The 23157-nt window shown below is 41.9% G+C and overlaps 1 protein-coding gene across 6 annotated transcripts in view; it reads left to right on the forward strand.

Moving 5' to 3' along the window:
- Nucleotides 1–23157, forward strand: part of LOC140726640 (phospholipid scramblase 2-like) — a 67758-nt gene that overhangs the window by 8835 nt on the left and 35766 nt on the right. For all 6 annotated transcript variants that reach the window (XM_073043269.1, XM_073043266.1, XM_073043267.1 and 3 more), the window contains exon 3: nucleotides 21872–21915. In XM_073043269.1, the coding sequence (XP_072899370.1) occupies nucleotides 21903–21915 (13 nt within the window). In that variant the 5' untranslated portion in view covers nucleotides 21872–21902. The remainder of the gene's footprint in view (nucleotides 1–21871; nucleotides 21916–23157) is intronic.

Raw genomic sequence — 23157 nt, forward strand, 5'->3', positions numbered from 1 at the left:
CTCTGAAGTTTGTATTACTAATTTGTTGTGTGGGTCGAAGTTCTTGAGTACCACTGTGACACGTGTGTGTGTGTGAGAAGAGTGGCATTTGAAATTGAGAGTAAATATTTTGTGATAGCTTGATTGTGTAGTCAATATATTGATTAAAAATAACCTGTTCCAATTTATTTTTTCTTTTGTTTTGCAAACAGCACATTGTTCTCAAAGGGGTTTGTAGGTATTTATCAAACTTTGGTGTGTGCCTGTTTTGCATCATGCGTAGCAATGTAATGATCAAAAGAGGATTGCGTAACTACTCCTTTCATTCGGAATTGAACAGTTAGAAGGGAAGTATCGACTGGATCAAGTTCAAAGTAAATTTGTTGTCAAATTACATGTATGTCATCATGCACAGCATTTTCTTGTGGGCATACTCAATAACTCTATGATCAAACAATAGCATTAATAGACCCAGTGAAAGAGCACGCCAACTTGGATGTTCAACCAGTGTGTAAAAGACTACAAACTGTGCAAATACATAAAGAAAGAAATAATAACAATAAATAAATACGCAATTGATATTGAGAACATGAGACGAGGAGTCGAGTCTATTGGTTGCGGGAAAATTTCAGTGGTGGGGCACGTGAAGTTATCTCCTTTGGCTCAAGAGCGTGATGGTTGAGGTTTCCCCCTCCTAAAGTCAGTAATTAGCTCCTTGTTCTTGCTGACATCGAGTTTGAGATTGTTGTTGTAGCACCACTCAAGCCACATTTTTAAACTCCCTCCGATATGCTGATTCATCACCACCTTTGATTTGGCCTATGGCAGTGGTGTCATAAGCAAACTTGAATATTGCATTGGACCTGTCCTTAGCCACGCAATCACACAGTACAGGTGTCCCCCGTTTTTCAAACGCTCACTTTACGACACCTCGCTGTTACGAAAGACCTACATTAGTTGCCTATTTTCGCTAACAGAAGGTGGTTTCACTGTTACGAAAAAAGGTAGCACGCCCCGAGCAGCCGAGTTCCTCTCCCGGAACTACAATCTAGCCGGCATTGCTTAAACACGTGCCTGTGAGCATCTGTGCTTATGTCGATTTATTTTGTGCATCCGTTAGCAAGATGAGTTCTAAGGTATCGGAAAAGCCTAAAAGATTGCATAAGGGTGTTATACTTAGCAGAAAACTAGACATAATTAAGCGTTTTGATCGTAGTGAATGAAGTAAGGACATAGTAAGTTTGGCTAAGGAGGCTGGGTTTGTGGAAGTTGACGAAGATGATACCTTGATCTTTGACATCGAGGCAGGCAGACATAGAAGAAGGTGACCTGCCTGCCCTGACGGAAACAGACGACGATGAGATGACACCCCAGTCTCCCACCACCCCAACCTCCGATGACTCAGCCTAACACACCATCATCAGTGTGCTTGCTGTCTTCCCGATTCCAGTAAGTGAAACTACACTGTACATACATTATTTCTACTTTATATAGGCTGTGTATTTTTATGTGTTATTTGGCAGCTTTATAGCTTAAAGGTTACTGGAAAGAGTGTTTCTGCCGGGAGCGCTTGCACCGAGTGTTTTTGCTGCGAGTGTTGCCGAGAGCGTTTGCGCCAGGTCTTTCTGTCGAGAGCACTTGCGTGACATTTTTGCTGCAGTGGACAGTGCTGTGTATTTATCAGATCATTCCTGCTTTTACTATATGTTACCGTTATTTTAGTTTTTATGTGTTATTTGGCATGATTTGGTAGATTATTTTTTTGGGTTGGCGAACGCTCACAAATTTTCCCATATAAATAAATGATAATTGCTTCTTCACTTTACGACATTCCGGCTTACGAACCATTTCATAGGAACACTCTACCTTCGAATAGTGGGGAAACCTGTAACTGTAAAGTGAATGGAGCAGGGGGCTAAGCTGTCAGCCTTGTGGTGCACCTCTGCTGATAGAGATTGTGGAGGAGATGTTGCCAATCTGAACTGCCTGGGGTCTTCAAATGAGGAAATTGAGGATCCAATTGCACAGGGAGGTATTGAGGCCAAGGTTTTGAAGATTATTACTTAGTTTTGAGGGAATTATGCATTGAATGCTGAGCTGTAGTCAATAAGAGCATCCTGATGTATATATCTTTGCTGTGCAGGTGTTCCAGAGTTGAATGGTGGAGGAATAGAAAAAGATCGTGCAAAATAAATTGGAAAATAAATACATTTTTGGCTGTTCAGTGGGTAAATGTGTTGTATGGTGCAACGTGACATCATAGATATACTTAAAAGTTACTTGGGTGATTTCTGTACTCCAGCTCAATGCTATCAGTGACCTCATTCTGTCCCAGAGCTTTTACTGGACCAGGGGTTTCCCTTCATTCAGTAGTCTCAAAGGCAAAAGAGCCCTGCCTGATCCCTGGAATTGGAGGTTCCTCACCATGGAGGGAGCAGGAAAACCTGGAAGATCTGATCTCTAGGAGCTGGGTCTCAATGAAAGATTACTGTGTGGGCAAATTAGGACAATGGTTTTGTGATCGCAAGCACTACAGTCTTGTACAGCACAGTAATGTTTCTTTTGGTCCATGGCCATGCTGACAATCCACAAACTGCCAGCACTCTACAGCATATATGTCAAACTCAAGGCCTACGGGCCAAATCCGGCCCGCGGTGGAATTATCTTTGGCCCGCGAGATAATATCTAATTACTATTAAAGCTGGCCCCAGTAATCGAAGTGCCTATGGCATATGATATGGCTAATGCTGAGTTTATTCAGGTACCAGGTTTTCAGGGTTTTTAGTGTTTATTCGGCAGTCTTGCTCGGCAGTCTTCTTCATAAGAAACGGAATTTGTAAAGTGAAACGCTTTGTAGTTATAACAGAGACTGAGACACGTGAGAGCAGGCTGAAAAAATGGAGGCAACGAAAGCTGCGTTCGCACGCATCCGACTGATCCGGCCCGCATGAAGCTGCATTTTGCTCAATCCGGCCCGTGACCTAAAATGAGTTTGACACCCCTGCACATCAAGTCCTCTGCGGAGCTGCCAGTCTTCTCAGCTGAACTGCTGTTTAAAGCTACTAATAGTTGCTGTCTGGGTATTCTGGATCATAATGGATGACACTAATATAGATGATATTGTTGAAATTGAAGATGGTTATCATAATTTACAGGGACATTTTGTTCAGCTGGATAAATGCAAATGGAACTTAGTTCAGGTAAGTGCAAAGTGTTGCATTTTTTTTGTGAAGACAAATGAGGGTAGGATTTTCACAGTTAATGGTAGCTCCCTGTGGAGCATTATAGAACAGAGAAATCTAGGAGTGCAGATACATGTTTCCTTGAAAGTGTCACCGCAAGTAGGGAGGTAAAGAAAGATTTTGGCATCTGGCCTTCAAAGTTCAAAGTAGATATGTGTCACCATATACAACCCTGAGATCCATTTTCCTGTGGGAATACTCAATAAATGTATAGAGTAGTGACTATAACAGGATCAATGAAAGATCAACTAAAGTGCAGAAGACAACAAATTGTGCAAATGCAAATATAAACAACTAGCAATAAATAATGAGAACATGAGATAACAAGATAAGGAGTCCTTAAAGTGAATTCATTGGTTGTGGGAACATTTCAGTGGATGGGAAAGTGAGTGTGGTGATTCACTTTGTTCAAGAACCTGATGGATGAGGGCTAGTAACTACTCTTGAACCTGGTGGTGCAAGTTCTGAGGCTCTTGTACCTTCTACCTGATAGCAACAGTGAGAGAAGAAGTGCTACCAACTGCCCTTACACTTCCTCCCTCACCACCATTTAGGGCCCCAGACAGTCCTTCCAGGTGAGGCGACACTTCACCTGTGAGTCGGCTGGTGTGGTATACTGTGCGCAGTGCTCCTGGTGCGGCCTTTTATATATTAGTGAGACCCGACGCAGACTGGGAGACCGTTTTGCTGAACACCTACGCTCAGTCCACCAGAGAAAACAGCATCTCCCAGTGGCCACACATTTTAATTCCACGTCCCATTCCCATTCTGATATGTCCCTCCAAGGCCTCTATTGTCAAGATGTAGCCACACTCAGGTTGGAGGAACAACACCTTATATACCGGCTGGGTAGCCTCCAACCTGATGGCATGAACATTGATTTCTCTAACTTCCATTAATGCCCCTCCCCCCTTCAAACCCCATCCCTTATTTATTTATTTTCCCCCTCCTTTTTTTTCTCTCTCTGTCCTTCTCACAATCCCTATTTGCCTGTTCTCCATCTCCCTCTGGTGCTCCCCTCCCCCTTTCTTTCTCCCTAGGCCTCCCATCCCATGATCCTTTCCCTTCTCCAGCTCTGTATCACTTTTGCCAATCACCTTTCCAGCTCTTAGCTTCATCCCACCCCCTCCTGTCTTCTCCTATCATTTCGGATTCCCCCTCCTACTTTCAAATCTCTTACTATCTTTTCTTTCAGTTAGTCCCGACGAAGGGTCTTGGCCCAAAACATCGACTGTGCTTCTTCCTATAGATGCTGCCTGGCCTGCTGCGTTCCACCAGCGTTTTGTGTGTGTTGCTTGAATTTCCAGCATCTGCAGATTTCCTCGTGTAGTGAGAGAAGAACATGTTCTTCAGAGGTGAGGATCTACGATGATGGATACTGCTTTCCTGTGACAGTGTTTTGTGTAGATGTGCTCAATTGCTGGAAGGGCTTTACCCATGATGTTTATGAGTCAGCGTTGAATACAGCAGTTATGATGTTGTGTTGCAATTGGACAAGATATTGAGGGTGTATTTGAAGTATTTTATTCAATTTTGGTCACCACCTTAGATCTGGAGATGATGTTGACAGGGTTATCGGATGCTGTGGGGATTTGCAGAAATATAGTTTTATTCTCTTACATGGTTCATTTGGGGTGTGAAGCATCACTGCCATTTCACCTTATGGGAAGTAATGGCATTCAGATGCTGCCACAGAAGTTGTGTATCCAATTCTCTTTGTAGCTTCAGTGGGATTTGACTTTTTACTCTCCCAATGGCCTTCTGTAGATCGTAGTAGATGATTTGTTGGATTCTGGATCAAAAGGCTTGAATGTCATAGATCTAGCTCTCATCCGACTGTGAAACTCCAGGTTCATCCATGGTGTATGTTTTGGGTATGTTTTGAATGCACACTCTCATTCACAGTGATGAAGTTGATGATGGATGAGGCTTATTCAGATCTGAAGATGAATTCCTAAATATGATCTAGTCCAGTATTTCAAGTTAATGTTTAATTGTTGTTCAACCACACACGAATACCCATGAATAGAGCCAAACGAAACAGTGTTACTCCATTGCCAAGTTGCAAAACACAGTACCAACAGTCACACACAGCACAAGGCACATAGAAAGTATCAGTAAAATACAGTCACACAGAAAAGTAGTCCAAGACCCTGAATTCCTGAATCAATCTAACACTGTGGCTTGTTTTCTGCTGAGTGAACACTGGGGGCAGCACAGGCTCCAGCTTGTGTGCTGCACCACAGCGCCTCCAGTGGAGAGCGGCAGCTCTGCCTCTCTCCTGAGCAGCTGTAAGCAGGTAGCACCATGACTTGGGGCCTAGTCCTCGCTGTGACCAAAGCCACGCAGCTCCCATGCCATCTGCCCCTGTCGACTGCCAATAAATCAGTGAGTTGTCTTGTAGCATTCCGCATTAATGGTGCCCAACTGGCTCTTGTAATCACAAGAAAAGCGATTAAGACTGCCGTTTGCTGTTAGACTGCACGTTGTCTCCAATGCCCCTTTGATGCAGGCGGCAGCACGATCCACACCAAATCAAGCTCCATTTTCTCCATCAATAAATAACTGGCCGATGGGATAGACCTGCATGGCCTTACAGTCATATAAAAATACATGAAAAAAAGGTCAATAGCACTTTTGACTCTGTAGAAGCCGCTGTGATTGGATGTGCTACTGTCTTACTGGAAGATCTGGATCCGTTCAAGGCAGTCCTGTAAATGCACCTCCACCTCCCTTGACCATACTTTGATGCCCTCACAACTGGTGCTGTGGTCCTCAGTCTCTGCCGATATGTCTGGAGAACTACAGCTAAGTGACCAGAGTTGCCAAATGTGGTGGAAGTGTTCTTGGTTGTGTAACAGTGATTGAGTGTTTTGGCCCACTAATTCTGGGCGTAACACGTTGCTGACAGTTGGTCAGAGACTTCTTTTATCTAGCCTTTTCAAGGCTAGAGCTTAGAGCTAGAGCCTTCAAAGGCCACTGAGCCATTTCAAAGTCTCAGAAGCCAGGGGGATGATACAGAGGGGTGGACCGTGGAATATTTCTGCTGGTACTACCCATGAGTGCACTATTTGGAACACATTGATTCATTCAGTACTTTCGGTAGATTTTGGAAATCATTCAAGGTAATGGGACTGAGTGAGGTATATATGCAATTTTCAGGCATTGTATATTGTGAGATACCGCTTCTTGGAAGGATTTGAGATCTATGGGGAGTACATTGAATCAATTTAGTTCACAAATGCAACAGGTTTCATGATGGCACTGTCGGTAATTGTACTAACCATTTGTGATTGACAAATGGAACGTTGGCATAATTTTGTTACAAACCCAGAGAAGAATTTATCAGACGAACCACCTGCAATTTCCTTTGCCCTTTTTTCATCCCATAAGGGTTCAGGAGATTGTATGCCTCCAGGTTAGATTCTGTGAGGTGTTATGCTATACCTGTCATGTTTAAATATTGTTCTGCCTGCAAATGCACACTTCATTTTGTATGAACACTTCTTCCTATACACAAGCTGTTTTTTATTTAAATATCATGCGTGGGTTAGTTTTGAAATGCATGCTGGGAAGACGTACTGTACATCTCCAAGCATTCTTTATTTGTCCTTCAAATAGCAATATCTTTTCACAATTAAAGTAATCGCATTTTGGAAAAAACCTTGAGGAAAGCTTCCTTAGGTGAATTTTGAATAGTTGTTCAGCTCGCTGCATAATTGTGTCCTTACGCACAGTGAGGACAGTAAAGTGAAAAGATAATTTGTCTTTGGAGGCAGAACTGTGAAATGACCCTAGTTTTATGCTCTCAATTTCCAGTAACACGTCATTCAAAGAGAGGTTTCCAGCAAAAGCACGGAAAATCAGGACCCCGATCGTGATCAACAAAAGTGAAGTAGAAAACTAATGTGAACCCCAGCAGACAATACCGTGTCAATAAGAAATGTCAGCCCTTAAAATGCAGAGAATTCAGAGAAAAGTCACTCAGAGACCAAATGTACTTTCTAAACGGGCCCTTTATATGCTTCAAATGTTGTGCATAAGCAAAAGTCTGTAAAGCCGTCATACACGTCTGTGATTGCAACAGTGACCAGCGTCTATCAGCACCTTGGTTCCAGCACAGAGCATGGTGGGCAGTCAGCTGAGCATCCATCAGGTGTAGCTACTTCCTCACGCACAGAGGTCTGTGGAGAGGCTTCCAAAGCAAATCCTGCTCTTAAATATGCCCAGTCAACATCTCCCTGAAAGGAAATCCTACTTTAAAAAAAAAATGAAGGCATATGTGATATTAGATGATCAGAGCAATGTGTCATTGGTAAAATCAGCATTCTTAGATATATTCAATATTTAAAGTTCTGTTTTCCCATACACTCTAAGGACATGCTGTGGAACAGGAGATGTTGCCAGAAGAAGTTAGTGGATTTGTTGTGACAATAGGAGGGGATGTTTGCTTACCCTTGCCAATCCTCTTGAGTGTGACCATATTCCTAACACTAGGTTGGAATCCCAACTTCTGAATCTGCACGCAGCCATTCACCTCTTAAGGCCACAACCTGACAAGATCCCTCCACTTGACTCTTTTGCTGAGGTTCTCCTGTTGCTTGGCAGAAACACCGTCTGTGCACGAAGGTACAGGATCAGCGCAGTGGTTGGCATGATGCACCTTATGCTTAACGACTGGACCTGGGTTGAGTGAAGTCTGCCTTGATGGTGCTCATCAGACCAGTACCAGCACACTTACGAGTAATGTCCTGGAGAACGGGCATCAGAGTAATTTCAGACCCTGTGAGAGCAGAATCCATATGAAGGACAAGATTATAAGTAAGCTTAACAAGTGCCCTGATGTACCTGCCTCTGCTCAATCATATTTGGACAAGCTGGTCTTCTGTCACTCGGAAGATGATTGACCTGGCAGATTCCATTGAAAACAGGTCTTCTTTCGAATCATGAACAAAGAGTTTAGCGAAGATGGGTCAAATAGTTGGGAATCTCCCTTTCTTTTCTGCTCTCCATGACAAACCCTACCAAACAACACAGTGCTGGTCCTTTGTTGACTCGTGCCTCAGTCAAACATTGGGAAGGAAACCAGAAATGAAAGATCATTATGTGAATTTCATGGAGAGACTCTTCAGGAACAATCATGCTGAGCGAGCACCTCCACCAGATCCCAACAAAGAAAACTGGTATTTGCCCAACTTTGGTGTTTACCAATCTCAGATACCTGTAGAAATGAGAATTGTCTTTGATTCAAGTGAACATTTCAAAGGTAGAGCACTGAACAGATTGCTGTTGCGAGCTTAACCTCAATTACAGTCTACTTGGGATCCTCATGTGCTTCAAAACGGAGACAATGTTCCACAAGTTCCTAGTGAGAGAGGATTATCAATACTAGCTCAAATTTTTGTGGTTTTGTGATCACCAACTGGACGAGATTCTGAAATCCAGCTTGAGAGTTCATGTATTTGGTAACTGTCCCTTGTCAGCTGTGGCAATCTATGACTTTGAGAGGGCAGTTATCGAGAAGGAATCCGGGACTGAAGCATGGAGGTACATACAGAGGCATTTCTGTGTTGATGTCCAATCACAAACGAGAGAAAATCTGCAGATGCTGGAAATCCAAGCAACACAGACAAAATGCTGGAGGGACTTAGCAGGTCAGGCAGCATCTATGGAAAAGAGAACAGTCAACGTTTCGGCTGCGACCTTATCCAGTCCTGCCGAAGGGTCTTGGCCTGAAATGTTGACTGTTCCGTAGATGTTGCTTGGCCTGCTGAGTTCTTCCAGTATTTTGTGTGTTGGCTGTGTTGATGTTTGTCTTTTCTAGTGCAGAAGAAACAGTCAGCATGCATAATAGGATCCACCGTACCAGGCGATTAACTCACAATAGCCAGTGGAACTATGTTGCTACTGATCTCAACCTAGCTGATCATGCTACAAGAAGGCTCCAAGCTAATCAACTCGTCCTCTCCCCATGGTTAACTGGCCTAGCATTTCTTGCTGATCCTCAATAGGGACATAGTCAGCAGGAAACTTTTGACTTGGCCACCCCTGAGGCACATGTAGAAAATCGTCCTCAAGTTTTGACTAGCGTTACTTATTTATCGCTACTTTGACTTGGTAGAGCACGCGTTGAGCATTTATTGCTCGACTCTCAAATACTAATTCCTGTGCAAGAGTAGCCAAAGGCAGCATTTGCAGCAGTTGGGACATTTGTAAGCAACCTTAGTGCAGACCAACTGAATCGGGCAAACGGTAGAATTCTTCTTGTTCAAAGACAGGCCTCTGCAGAGGAAGTGCAGTTCATCACAAAGCAGGAATCTCTCAAAACAAAGTTCCCTTAGTAGAGTTCCCTTTCTTAACTCTGAGGGGTACAGCATGTTGTAGGACATATTAAGAAGCACAAATCACTTCAGAGGAAACTCGGGCAATTCTCATTTTGGGTAGGGACCATGTCACCTGTCTGCTAATTGGATGTTATCACGAGCAAGTATGTCATTTTCAGAGAATGGTTAAAGACAGTGTGGTAAGATTGTTTTCAAGACCAGTCTCTGAGACTGTCCTTCTGTTACGAAAGACTTAGTGAAGTTATCATTTGACCTTTAGTTTCAGTAGTTAAGTTCACCATTTTATGGATGCCAGGTGGGGAGTGTTCTGTCCTCTAGAGGTGCAGGTCAGTTTTTATTAACATCACTTCCTATTTGTAAACTTTTTTTTTGTGTCCTCTCCCATGAGGGTTTGTTCTTATATGATTTGAAGCATATGACACATCTCTATCCACTGTTTATTTACCCTTCAAATGGCATTATCATGCAGTCTTAAGTTTTTTGTTCATATTAGGAAGCATTTAGTAGACATATTTTGAAGGAAGTTGGGCCATGAGTTTACTCTTGTTTACACTGTGTAGTTATGGAGTGTTGTGTATGTGAATTACCTTGGTTAACACTGCTTGTGAGAATAATCAACACTATTAGTGTATACAGGCGTGTGATTCTGTATTGAATGTAATTTATATTTTACTAGCTCTCTGCAGTTTCACAAGTAAAGAGATATCATTTAAAAACCCCGAAGAAAGTTCTGTCTTAGGTGACTTTTTTTGAGAATTTGCTTAGCTTTCTGCATAGTTGTGTAGAAATGCACAGTAAGAACAGTAATGCCCTTCATTGCCAAAGCACATTTTCAAAACTAAAATGAGTTTGAATATTTGAGAGGGAGATTGGGGCATTTTTCTAAGGGTATAGGCTCAGCATGTTAGGTAGGTAGAAAGGGTGTACTTACAAAACTGTAGCTGTAGTGGAGGCTAAATAGAAGTCAGTTTTGTGTGTGGCAGCTCTGTTTACTTCTTAACTCATGACAGGCCACGCTGTAGATTGGGCAGATTAAAGTTGAAATTGTTATTAAATGTTAAGTGCTGCAGACTCTCTGCATTCCAAACTTGAATTACTTAATTTTCTTTTTAAAAAAAAAAAGACACTTGCAGTGTAATTAGTATCTATTTTTATTCTGTCTCATTGAGTCTGAAGTTCCATAGAAACTTTGCCTTGTTAATTAAAGGCTCTAGTGTATAGAAATGGAACATAACTACAGAGTATAATCCAGTTTGGAATGCATGTACAGTATATAAATATGTAAATTTGCGTGTAGGACAGAAGTACTACAGAGTGCTTTGTGAGGGTGGGGGAGAAGAATCAAAACTGAAAGGTAAGTGGGCAGCATAATGGCATAGCCACTGCCTTGGGCAAGGGTCCCAGGTTCAATTGTAACCCCTGGTATTCTGTGATGTTTGTACATTCTCTCTGACTATATCGGTTTCCTCTGCATTCCATGGATATGCGGGTTAGTAGGTTAATCAGCCATTGTGAGCGATCACTACTGTTTAGTTGACGGTAGAATCTACCAGGAGTTGATGAAAATGTGGGGAATCTATTTAGAACAATAAAGGATTATGTAAAAATTAGTACTGAAGGTTGGTGAGGACTCAGTGTGCTGAAGGACCTGTTTCCAGGCTGTATCTCACTTGCTCTTAAAGTGGTGGCATGTATTGACATGGATGGTTTTATCTCCCTAATCTGCTCTATCGTGGTTTGGAGATAGCCAAACTCATTTCCTACTGAGATTGTTTGTCTGCGAAGATGTGCTGATTCTATTTCAGTTCTGCCATTCTAAGTTGGTGATAAGGTGGAGTGTGAGAACTGTACGCTTGCTCACACGTGAGGCACAAAATGTTGGATAGAAAAATCAGCAATGTAATTTGTGACAGTGTGTTTCATCCATTTCTGCTAGCTGTCTGAATGCTCCCAGAACATGGTTTAGAAGTTCTCCATATCATCCCAGTGTTGTGTGTGTGTGGTCGGTCTTGGAATATTGTTTCCCAGGGCTCCTTTGGGGACATCACATTTCTTCAAAAAGGCTTTCAGCATATTGGGCATGTGAAACAGGTAGCCTGCCCAATATAACCAGCTGATTAGGGACTCAACACTTGAGAATTTAGCCTGGGAAAGGATCCTGACATTATTTCACAAACCTTTCCAATGAACTTGGCGGATTTTATGGAGACTGCTGCTGGTAATGTCTTTCTGGTGGATTGAGGTGTCTGTTGTAGGTTGTCCAGGGCCGAGATATGTATTAGAGGCAGAGACCGAGTTTTGTGACAGGTCTGTGGCCTTGATCTTCAGGTATTCATCCACAATTGACTGAATGTTTTGCTGGTGCTTTGATAGAATAAACAATTGATATGTGCCTTTGTGGAAAATGCTTTCTTAACTTGAAAAGTGATCCATGCTTCCGGTGTTATCATTCATCGTCAGAGGCAGAGCTGTTCACCAGGGTAAATTATAGAGCACCTTTTCTCTCATAGTTCTGGAGTTAAAAGTCCATGCTCTTAAACACTTAAGTAAACAAGTTCACGATGGCTTGAAATTCTGTTCGGAGGTAGAATCAGGTTTATTCTTGTATGACATGAAAATAGTTGTTGTTTAAGGAGCCCTTGATTCTAAATGGTTTCTTCTGCTTTCAGCATTGGCTCCATTAGCTCCAGAGCAAATTGAAGATATCCTCAACTATAGCTCTATCCAGGAGAAGGATGCTTCTCACAGCAGCTGATTCAGTTGAGCCTTGCCACCACTACTGAAGACGAAATGGCCATATCCCAACTTAATAGCAAGAAATCAAATGGGTTCTATCCCCATGAACCTCCAGAACTCAGCAGTGAAGATTTTCAGTTGTGAATCTCATTGTCTTCATCTGGAGAGAGAGGAGGATGTACCAGGGCATGTCATGCTATGCAAATGGCAATTGTGGAAAGTTGTGTTAATTGTGGTAGGCGCTCCATCTGTTACAAGGAAAGCCACTGGTAGAATCCTCTTCAGTTGCCTCTCCCAGTGGCAAGTGTTACTCCCTCAGTTGCAGTACAGTAGATGTGAACTTAACTGCAAGAACTCCAGGAGGAATGAAGGGGAAGTAGCACTAGCTATTACAGAAAAAGTGCTGGAGGAATTTAGTAGGTCAGGCAACATCCATGGAAATGAATAAACAGTTGACATTTTCGACTGGAACCCTTCTTCAAGAATAAACAAACAGAAATGGTAACGGTTTGTTCATTTCTAATGGATGCTGCCAGACCTGTTTAGTTCCTCCAGCATTTTGTGTGCGTGCGTGTGTGCGTGTGTGCGCGAGTGCGTCTGTGTCTGTGTCTCTTTTCAGATTTCCAGCATCGGCAGATTTTCCAGTTCATGGTTTACACAACCTTCTTTGACTCTTACAACCTGAGGGGACTCTGCACTGTCCTCAAGTATGGTATAATCCAGAAACTTGCCACCATCCAATACTTGTTCATGATGGCGTGCAGACCATAATCTTAATCAGTATGTCCACAGTAGAGCCAGTCTCAGTGAAGACCAGTGCTAAAACGAGAAGCTTAATTGTACCAATCAGTGTTTGTTTCGAGCTTTTTCACTATAGTGCCAGCAAGCTTCCCACAGAAGATAGACAACATTGTTCTGATCTGGTCAATAAGCCCTGATGCAGGGTTTTGACTGGCAGAGAATTCCCACCTTCGTAACTGTACTGCTTGACCCAAATTCTCAGCTCCCTAGATTTTTAAGTTTTCTCCCATATTCTCAAACTCCCCTATTTGGCTACATAGTAGCTAATTAAGCTACCAGATTCACAGGTCTTTGGGATATGGGAAAACACCAGAGCACCTTGAAAAAGCTCACGTGGTCACAAGGAAAACTTATCAACTCCCTCCAGACAGCGCTTGGGTTAGGACTGAACCTCAGTTTTGGGCACTGGGATGCAGGAGCTGTACTAGTCCCTAACAGGCATTTTCAGAGTGGTGATGCAAAGCTGTCATCCAGGCACAAATTTGTACGGCAGTGTATCTTACCAGTTTGTCCCTATGAAACTTGCATATCACCATTTAAAGTTTGAGATAGGGAACTTGTGTGAAAAAGCAAACGTAAGATGTATATAGAGAACTGAACAAGTTTACCAAAGACGATAATCACCGGCTGCCAGTTCACAGCAGAAAACTCCTTGTGATTTATTTTGGAAATTGACAAGGCAATATGACTTACTGATACTTGTATAATGGAACATGATCCAACAATGAGGCATTAATTAAAACCAGGTCTCTTTCTCTTCTACCTACAAGACAATTAGACTTGCCTTGCCTCTAGAATCCCCAAATTAATAAAACTTGGGGTTGGGTGCGGGAAAGGAAACCAGTTCTTCTGTTTGTAGGGGCAAACTATGTAAATGTTGACTTTTGAATTTATTGATCTACTGGGCGATTATTCATATGTCTTGGTGTTTGTAAGTTAAGCATTTGTAACAGAGGGCAAACTATATGGCTAAACCCTCTCCACAGATGCTGCCTGGTCTGATTTTAGCATTTTCAAATTTCAGATTTGTAGCCCCTGAAGTTGTTTGTTATTGATTAATACTATCGCTTTTTAAAAATAAACTTCAAACAAAATGAAAACAGGATGTGCTAAACATCTATTGGTAGTATTTTAAAGGTGACTGGTTAACATTAGCAATTATATCATATTTCCTGTTGTAGTGGTACTATATTTAAAATACTGGAGTACAGCGTCCAAGCTCTGACACCAAGCTGCCTGTCCTTAACAGAGTGTCTGTCCTGATCACTTATTATTAATTAAATGCATTACTGTCGTTTGTGATGCACCATCAATAACTCACGCCGAGACTTAGGAAGTGAGATATCGGCTTTTATTGACTGAAGAACAACACTACATCCTGGGGAAAATGAGGGAGAGCAGCAGGCCACAGTCGCCTTTATACAGGGGTCTGTGGGAGGAGCCACAGGGGTAGTCAGCAGGGTCTTGGGAGGAGCCACAGGAGCAGTCAGACAGGTATATCTAGTTCACCACAGTTTGTGAACAAGTTTCCTATTTTAGTTGTCACTTCTGTAATATCTGCAAGGCCTGTTATTCCTGAGAATCCTCCTCCTCTACGTTCTGAATGTGAGAGGGCGAATTGTAAGAGATGCAATTGATTGGAATGCAGGCTATGAATGCTAGGATTGTTCTGAGTTGTAAAAGGTCATGGAAAGTGCTATTTCAATTTAAAAGGACAACTTGGTGCATAGCAGATGACATGGAATGACAGTGATTCTGGACTGTACCCCTGACCATGCTTCATCAGAGTTTTCCCTTTCACGCTATCTTGACTGATACACTCATGCCCACCCCTCCCCCTTTGAAACACCTGAATCATTGAACAGTAGGTGTGTACTCTACTGGCAAAGCTTTGATAAATTCCCCCAGACGCCGGTGGAAAAGAAAATTGTTCTCAGTCCTATGTGATATTTACACAAGGTTGTAGTGTGAACGTTGACTTCTATTTACGACTTTGGTGGAACTAGATTTCAGAAGCAACGTGAAAATCAGTAGGAATCTCCAGTTTGGGTGTTTTAACCCCCATACAAAAATATGATATAGGTAGGAGACATCCGGTCAAGATGGTGCCAGCGAACAACGATTTCTCGGGTGTCCTCTTTCAGATAGCAATCTCTTTAATTACTTCACTTTTTCTAGGCTTTCTGCTTGCTTTTTTGTTGTGTTGCATTACGGAAACTGTTTTAGCCTGTGATGAGCAGTTTGGAATGTGATCAAATGATCTAGAGCTCTGGTATGTCTGGAGAGCTGCCTTGTGGAGAAGACCAGAGACTATGTCCTGAAAAGGACCAAGAACACGAACTGACTCATGGAAAAAAGATCACATTTTGGTGCGGGTGTCGTGAACGGCTCCATTTTGAAGCATTGAGGTGAATGTAGAAGGGGTGGGTGGTCAGTGATCGCTCCCAGCTGAGGTCACCGTGACGCTGACAGTCAGCAGACAGGTCAGCAGCATTCGGGCCTGGTGTGGTGGTTGTCCTTCATGGAAAGACTGAGTTACTGTGGCCGCTCAGTCCGAATACTGACAGGAAGATGCCTTCAGCGTTCTGAGATCTATGTGATTATTAGACTGTACTTTATATTGGTCTCCTTCAGTTTTTTGGTTTTGCCTTTCTTGTGTCAGATTGGTGGGTGGGTGATCTGTTAGTATTTTGTGTGGGGGGGGGTTAGGGATTTGATGTAATTGTTGCTGTTTTTCTGTGGGAAGGGCTGGGGGATTCGATGTTATTATTGTTGACCTTTTTCTCTGGGGGGGGTCAGGCATTTGATTGTTGCTGTTTTTTTCCCTGTGGTGAGGGAGTGAGGGATTTTCGGATTTGCGAGTTTTGCCTCTTTTCTTTTTCATGCTGGGATGGTGGGAGTTGATGTCTTTCAACAATTCCCATGGTTTCCTGTATTTCATGGCTATTTGGAGAAGAGGAATATGAGAGTTGAATTGTACGCACATACTCTGACAATGAGATAAACTTTTGCCTTTAGAATAAAATTAATTTGCAAATACAAACTTATAAATAGTGAATTTTCATTTTTGGGAAGGAGAGTTTGTAGTGACGTTGTGGTCATGACAATGTATATTTTAAACCATTTTGACGTCTAACCTAACTTTTGGCTTTCATGAACTAATTACTTAGTCTAAAAGATAAAAGAATTTGCATGCTACACACACAATGCTGGAAGAACTCAGGACCTATGGAAATGAATAAACAGGCGCCATTTCAGGCTGAGATCCTTCTTCAGGACTCCAGCATCGGCAGACTTGCTCCTGTTGTGAATTTGCATGCTGTTTGCATAATTGCAGATAATGAATTGGACTGAAGGAGGTAGGGTCAGTGCGTGAGAGAGACAGTGAGGTAAAATTATGATCTATCTTTTACTGAATGACTAAGTGGACAAAGGGATTGATTGGCCTATAGTGGTATTTCTACATCCTTGTGTAGCCTGGTGCCATTTCATGCAGACCCTTTCTGGAATCCACTGGCTTCCAGTTGGATTCCGGAGCTTCCTCGCTGAATATTTTGGTCATGGTAGAACTGATAGTTCTTTGGGAAGATCAGATTGAGGAGGCGTTCGAGTGAAAGAAAGCCAAATACCAGGGCTGTTAGAGCAGTACCAGAGACTGTGGTGGAGAGCATGATGCGAGCCTATAGAGGTGGGGTGTAAAGGTTTTGGCGGCTGTTTGCTGTACAGAACCTCCTCGCTCCTTGGCAGTATGGGGACTACAAAGAGGAGAGCCTCCAGGACCAACAGAGAGGCTGCTGAGTGAGCCTTCAGATAGCTATGGATCAAGAGGTGTGACCTGTGGACCAATCCTGCAGGACACAAGGCAGGGCCTGATTAACCCTGGGCGAGAGTGCCCAATATTGTAAGACCTGAAAGACCTGATGACTCGTAGTTATAACACTGATGTGACCCAGCATATTCTAGGATGTATCTTAGCATCATGATAAAAGGTTGGTTTGTGGGTGTTCTGTATTGTCTGTAGGAGGTGCTGGAATGTGACTAGTATACAAGGATTTTGAGATTCCTCATTGCAGTTGGGTTCATATTTTTAAAAAAAATCATAACAGTGAATGTACACTTGAAAGAAAAGCCTTTGAATATTAGAATATAGATTTCTTATAAACATAATATGCAGCATTGAAAGAATCAATTGCAATTTTGAGAGACAGATTTTAAAAAGCTGTTATAGAATGCCTTAGTTTAGATTCATGATGCTGAAATAGAGGTGGTGACATTAGAAGTTTAACTGTATTGCAACATTTCTGAAGATCTGCAGTATTCTCAGCCCAACATATTGATGCAATTACAAAGAAGGCACACCCACAGTTATATTTCATTCGGAGTTTGAGGAGATTCGATATTTCACCAAAGACTCCAGCAAATTTCTACAGATGTACCATGGAGACCATTCTGACTGCTTGCATCACCATCTAGCATGAAGGTGCCAATGCACAGGGTTGGAAAACATTGCAGAGGGCTATAAACACTTAATTCTATGGGCGCTGGCCTCCACACCATAGAGAACATCATCGAGGTCATGCCTTCTTATCATTATTACCATCAGAAAGGAAGTACTGAAGCCTGATGGCACACATTCCCCATTCCTATTTCCCTCATCTCCTTACCTGCCCATCAACTCCCTCTGGTGCTCCTCCCACTTGCCTTTCTTCCATGGCCTTCCTATCAGATTCCCCTTTTCTAGCCCGTATCTTTTTCACAAATCCACTTCCCAGCTCTTTACTTCACCCTCCCCCTTTCCCAGTTTCAACTATCTCCTTGTATTTCCTTCAGTGTAATGAAGAAGGGCAGTAACTTTGCTATGTTTGCTAGAAACGTGTCTTACTTTTGATGAAAGGAGCTTCTATGAACAAGATTCCCAAATGGATTTGTTGGCTGCTGGCTGCCAGGGTCAGAAACATCTTGGATCGCGTTCACAATATTCGTAAATGGGAGGTTGAGCAGCCAGATGTCGACGTACAAGTCAGTGCTAATGACGTGGGTGGGATGGATGACAAGGTCCTGCAAAGATCTCTAGGGTTATGATCTCAGGATTGCTGCCTGTGGCACTTGCTAGTGAGGCCAGAAATAGGAAGATCATACAGTATGACATGTGGCTAAGGAGTTGGTGCAAGAGGGAGGGCTTCAGATTTCTCATCATTGGGCTCTCTGCAAGGGAAGGTGGGACCTGTATAGAAGGGATGGTTTGCACCTGAAATGAAGGGGGACAAATATCCTAGTGGGAAGGTTTGCTAGTTCTGCATGGGGTTTTGGGTTTACACTAGAGTTTCAGGGGAATGGGATCCAGAGAGCCAGAATAGATAGTAGAGTGGAGGTGCAGAAAAATGTTGTTAAGCCTGCATACAAGGTCAGGAATCAGAAGGTTGAGTTTGGTGGGACTAATGTTCTGAGTTGTGTTTGTTTCCATGCAAGGAGTATCGTAGGAAATGTGGATGAGCGTGGGTCAACAGGTGGAATTATGACATTGTAGTCATTAGACAGATTGTAGCTCAATGTTCTGGGGTTCCATTATTTTAAACTAAAGAGGGAGGAATGCATTAATAGTCAGGGATAATGTCACAGCAGTGCTCAGTCAGGATAGACTGGAGAGCTCATCCAGTGAGGCTTTATGGGTAAACTGAAGAATAAGAAACATATAACCACATTAATGAGATTATGTTGTAGACTACCCAACAGTCTGCAGGATTGTAGAGAGACTGCAGATTGATGCAGGAAACACAAGTGGGATTGGAAATTGCTAGAAAAATGGCTGTTGGAATTTATTGCAGACAAGTGTGAGGCGTTGCACTTTGGGAGGACCACGCAGGGTGGGTCTTACATGGTGAGTGGTAGGGCACTGAGAAATGGGATAGAAAAGAGGGTTCTGGAAAAACAGATCCATAATTCCTTGGAAGAGGAATCACAGGGAGATAGGGTTGTAAAGAGAACTTTTGGCACATTGGACCATAAAGCAACGCATTGAGTGCAGGTGTTGGGGTGTTATGTTGAAATTGTATAGGATGTTTCTGAGGCTTAGTCTGGATTATTGTCTGCAGTTTTGGTCACCGACCTAAAGAAAGATGTACGTGAGATTGCTGAGAAAATTTACAAGGATGTTGCCAGGACTTGAGGATCGGAGTTGTAGGGAAGGATTGAATAGTTTAGGAGTTTATTCGCTAGAACATAGAGGACTGAAAGGAGATTTGGTAGAGGTATACAAAATTATGAGGGATATAGATAGGTTATAGATAGGTTTTGACACATAATAAGAACAAATGGATTGCAAAGGACAAAATTGGCCCTCTGGAAAATCAGAATCATCATCTTTGCATGGAGCCAAAAGAGATGGGGGAGATGTTAAATTTTTTTTTTGCATCTTTATTTACTCTGAGACAGGCATAATCTATATAAGTGAGGCAAGACAGTAGTGAGATCGTGGAAAGATTGCAGAGGAGGAGGTGTTTGATGTTTGTTAGGAAAATTAGGGTCGATAAATCCCCTGGGTCTGACAAGGTGTTCCCTTGAGTCCTGTGGGAAGTTAATGCAGAAATTTCAGGGACCTTAGAAGAGATATTTAAAATGTCCTTGGTCATGAGTGAAGTGCTGGAGGATAGCTAATATTGTTCTGTTGTTTAAGAATGACCCTAAGAATAAGACAGGAAGTTACAGGCTGGAGAGCCTGACGTCAGTAGTGGATAAGTTACTGGCAAGTAAAATATGGGATCAGATATAAGTACAAGTATTTGGATAGACGGACTGATTAGGGATAATCAACGGCTTTGTATGTGGTAAGTCGTGTTTAATAATATTAGAGTTTTATAAGGAAGTTACCAGGAAAATGGATGAAGGCAACGCAGCGGATGTTGTCTATGTGGACTTGACAAGAACTTGAGCAAGGCTTTGACAAGGTCCTGCATAGCAGATTGGTTAAGAAGATTCAGTCGCTTGGCATTGAAGATGAGGTAGTAAATTGGATTAGCATTGACTTCACGGGAGAGGCCAGAGAGTGGTAGTAAAGGGTTGGCTCTGTGACTTGAGGCTTCTGACTAGTGGAGTACCGCAGGTGTTGGTGCTGGGTCTGTTGTTGTTTGCCATCTATATCAGTGACCTGGATGATAATATAGTAAACTGGATCAGCAAATTTGCAGATGACACCAAGATTGGGGGTAAAGTGGACTATCGATGCTTGCAGTGAGATCTGCACCAGCTGGAATATAGTGTTAAAAATGGCAGATGGAATTTAATACAGACAAGTATGAGGTGTTGCAATTTGGGAGGACAAATCAGGGTAGGACTTGCACGATAAGTGGTAGGGCACTGAGGAGTGCAGTAGGACCGAGGGATCTGGGAATATAGATCAATAACTACTTGAAAGTTGCATTAAAGGTACATACGTTTATAGTGAAAGTTGTTGGCACATTGGCCTTCATAGATCCAAGCATTGAGTACAGGAGTTGGAATGTTATGTTGAAGTTGTATAAGGTGTTGGTGGGGCCTAATTTGTGGTATTGTTTGTAGTTGTGGTCACCTTGAGCACCTGAGTTATTGGAAAAGGTTGAAATGGTTCGGGCTTTATACCTTAGAGCGTAGAAGAATAAGGGGAAATTGGATTGAGGTTTTCAAAATTGCGCGGTATAAATAGGGTAAATGCCAACAGGCTTTTTCCACAGAGGTTGGGTGAGTCTAAAGCTAGATGTCATGGGTTAAGGGTGAAATGTTCTAGAGGAAGATGAGGGGAACTGCACTCAGGATAGTGAGAGCGTGGATCGAGCTGCCAACTGAAGTTGTGGATGTGTGTTTGATTTCAACATTTAAGAGGAGTTTGGATAGGTACAGGGATGGGAGAGGTATGGAGGGCCATGGTTACGCTGCAGGTCGATGGGACTAGGCAGATTAATAGTTTGCACTGGGCTGAAGGGCCTGGTTGTACTGTGTGTTCTATGACTCTAAGTTTGACTCTTGCATTGCAGCAATGTTTTGAGTATGTTTGGGAGTAATCTTGGGCTCCTGCTTGGCAGCGGAGGTCTTATAAACATCTTGCCCAACTTGCTTGATGATCCATTGGGGAAGAGGAGATGGGCTCAAATAGAACTGCTGCCCTTTCTCTGGTGAGATGGTTGAGGAAGTCCGGGTTTGGTGCTTTTTATACCAGAATGATGGATTGTGGCTTCATTCTAGTTAAATGTTTAAATGTGCTTTTGTACATTATATCTTTAAAAATTAGGAAATAGATCAAAGTCAGCAATCTTTTTATGATATTTGGGGACCTTTCCTAAATTACTTTTCCAATTTATAAAGTTTAACAATGCACAGACTTTTATGTATATTTTTATTTTATCTTTTCTTAAGTGAATATGTTTTTTTTTCTAATTATCCATTGTCATCCATCAGCTTTTTTCTTTGGTAGTTGGTAGGGGGTTGACTTTTTTATAAATATATATAAAAAATTTCTTTTATGATGTATGGCCTATCTTTAAATTTTTGATTACAGAGTGGTATACCTTTATGTGTTATGTTATAACATTTTGATCAATTCTATTACAATATATGAATGTACACAAGTTATGTTGAGATGTATCTATGTGTTGCACTCTGTAAATCTTGTTTTGAATAAAAAATATTGTAAAAAGAAAGAAAAATTAGGAAATAGAAAAAATAGTTGCTAAATGCTAAAAATATTTAGCTATGCTTATTAAATTATAGTTTCCTAATTATTTTCTCCTTTGTTTTCAGAGGCCGTTTTGGGTTGAAAGAAGTGCATGATATGGCTGCTCAAGGTAAGTTCACGTTTATCAATTAATACTTTTAAATGTAGCTCCTAAAACAATGGGGACGTTTATGGAAAAATTGTAACAAAATACACTTTATGCAAAGACTTTGGTTAATCACAAAATAACTGTAGTTAAAAGATGCTTTTAATGTGTAAGATAGAATACATAGTTACCTCATTTCACTTTTTGGTGATTTGGCCATGCTAGAAAGTTGTAACAATGGGGGATGGATCGTGAGCCAGCTGGGGTTGAGAGTTATGTTGGAGCTAATTGTTTATTAGCAGTTTTGAGTAAGCTGCCTAGCCTTAACTCCTTAACTTCCTTTTTGATCGAGGGGAAGCTGTAATCAGTGTTGTGGTCTTATCCACAGGAAAACCAATTCGGAGATAGATGTGGAATATTGTTATCTGGCAATCACCTCACTTCACAAGGAAAAGTTGTTTCAGCTTGGTGGGGCTGGGATTGGTGGTGGTGTGTTTTTACACACACACCATTATTGCACACAGTAAGCTCTGGTTTCCAGTAGAGCTCATCTTTGTCCCATTTCCCTGCCGATCCAACACCCTGTTTTTGAAAGCCCAGGTTAATTGTGTTTCCACCGCCCTTGCAGTCAGTGAGTTCCAGATAATGACCTTTTTATGAAAACAGTTTTTTTCACATTATTCTGCCATCTTTTAAGTATCACTTCAAATTAATGCTTTCTGTTCCTTGATATCTAATAGATCAGCTTCTTTCAATTTATTATACCTAATCCCAACTTGGTCTCATCCCTCTTCTTGGGTGAGGAATCTTTTCTAGTTTTCTGACAGGGTAGAAGGCATTGGGGGAAAGAATTTGATACTTTCAATTTTTAAATAAATTTGCTTTCAAAGTCAGCAACAGCAGTTTATCTTCAATGTTCACGAAAACTTTGGTCGCATTCACATCAAGTTGCTGTCCTCATTCCAGATCTATCACACGTGTGACTTCCTGCAACTGCTTTACATCATTGGACTGCTGTTGATGTTCTGTCAGAGCTCCTCCATATCAATTTCATGCAGACAGTGAACAAGGCATGCAGATGAGGGACTGTAGTTGTGCTGTCTCAGAATTAGCACTTGCTTCAAATCCACTGACTAGAGTTTCATTTAAGTTATTAAAGTTTGCATTTTGACTGTTTATTTGAAAGCACCATCTCTGAGCTAGCATGCTGTTGAGTAATGGCATTTGATTCTGGAAGTTTCAGTTTGTCTTTCAGCAAACTACTTG

Source organism: Hemitrygon akajei, chromosome 4, assembly GCF_048418815.1.
Source record: "Hemitrygon akajei chromosome 4, sHemAka1.3, whole genome shotgun sequence".
In the NCBI taxonomy this organism is placed as follows: Eukaryota; Metazoa; Chordata; class Chondrichthyes; order Myliobatiformes; family Dasyatidae; genus Hemitrygon; species Hemitrygon akajei.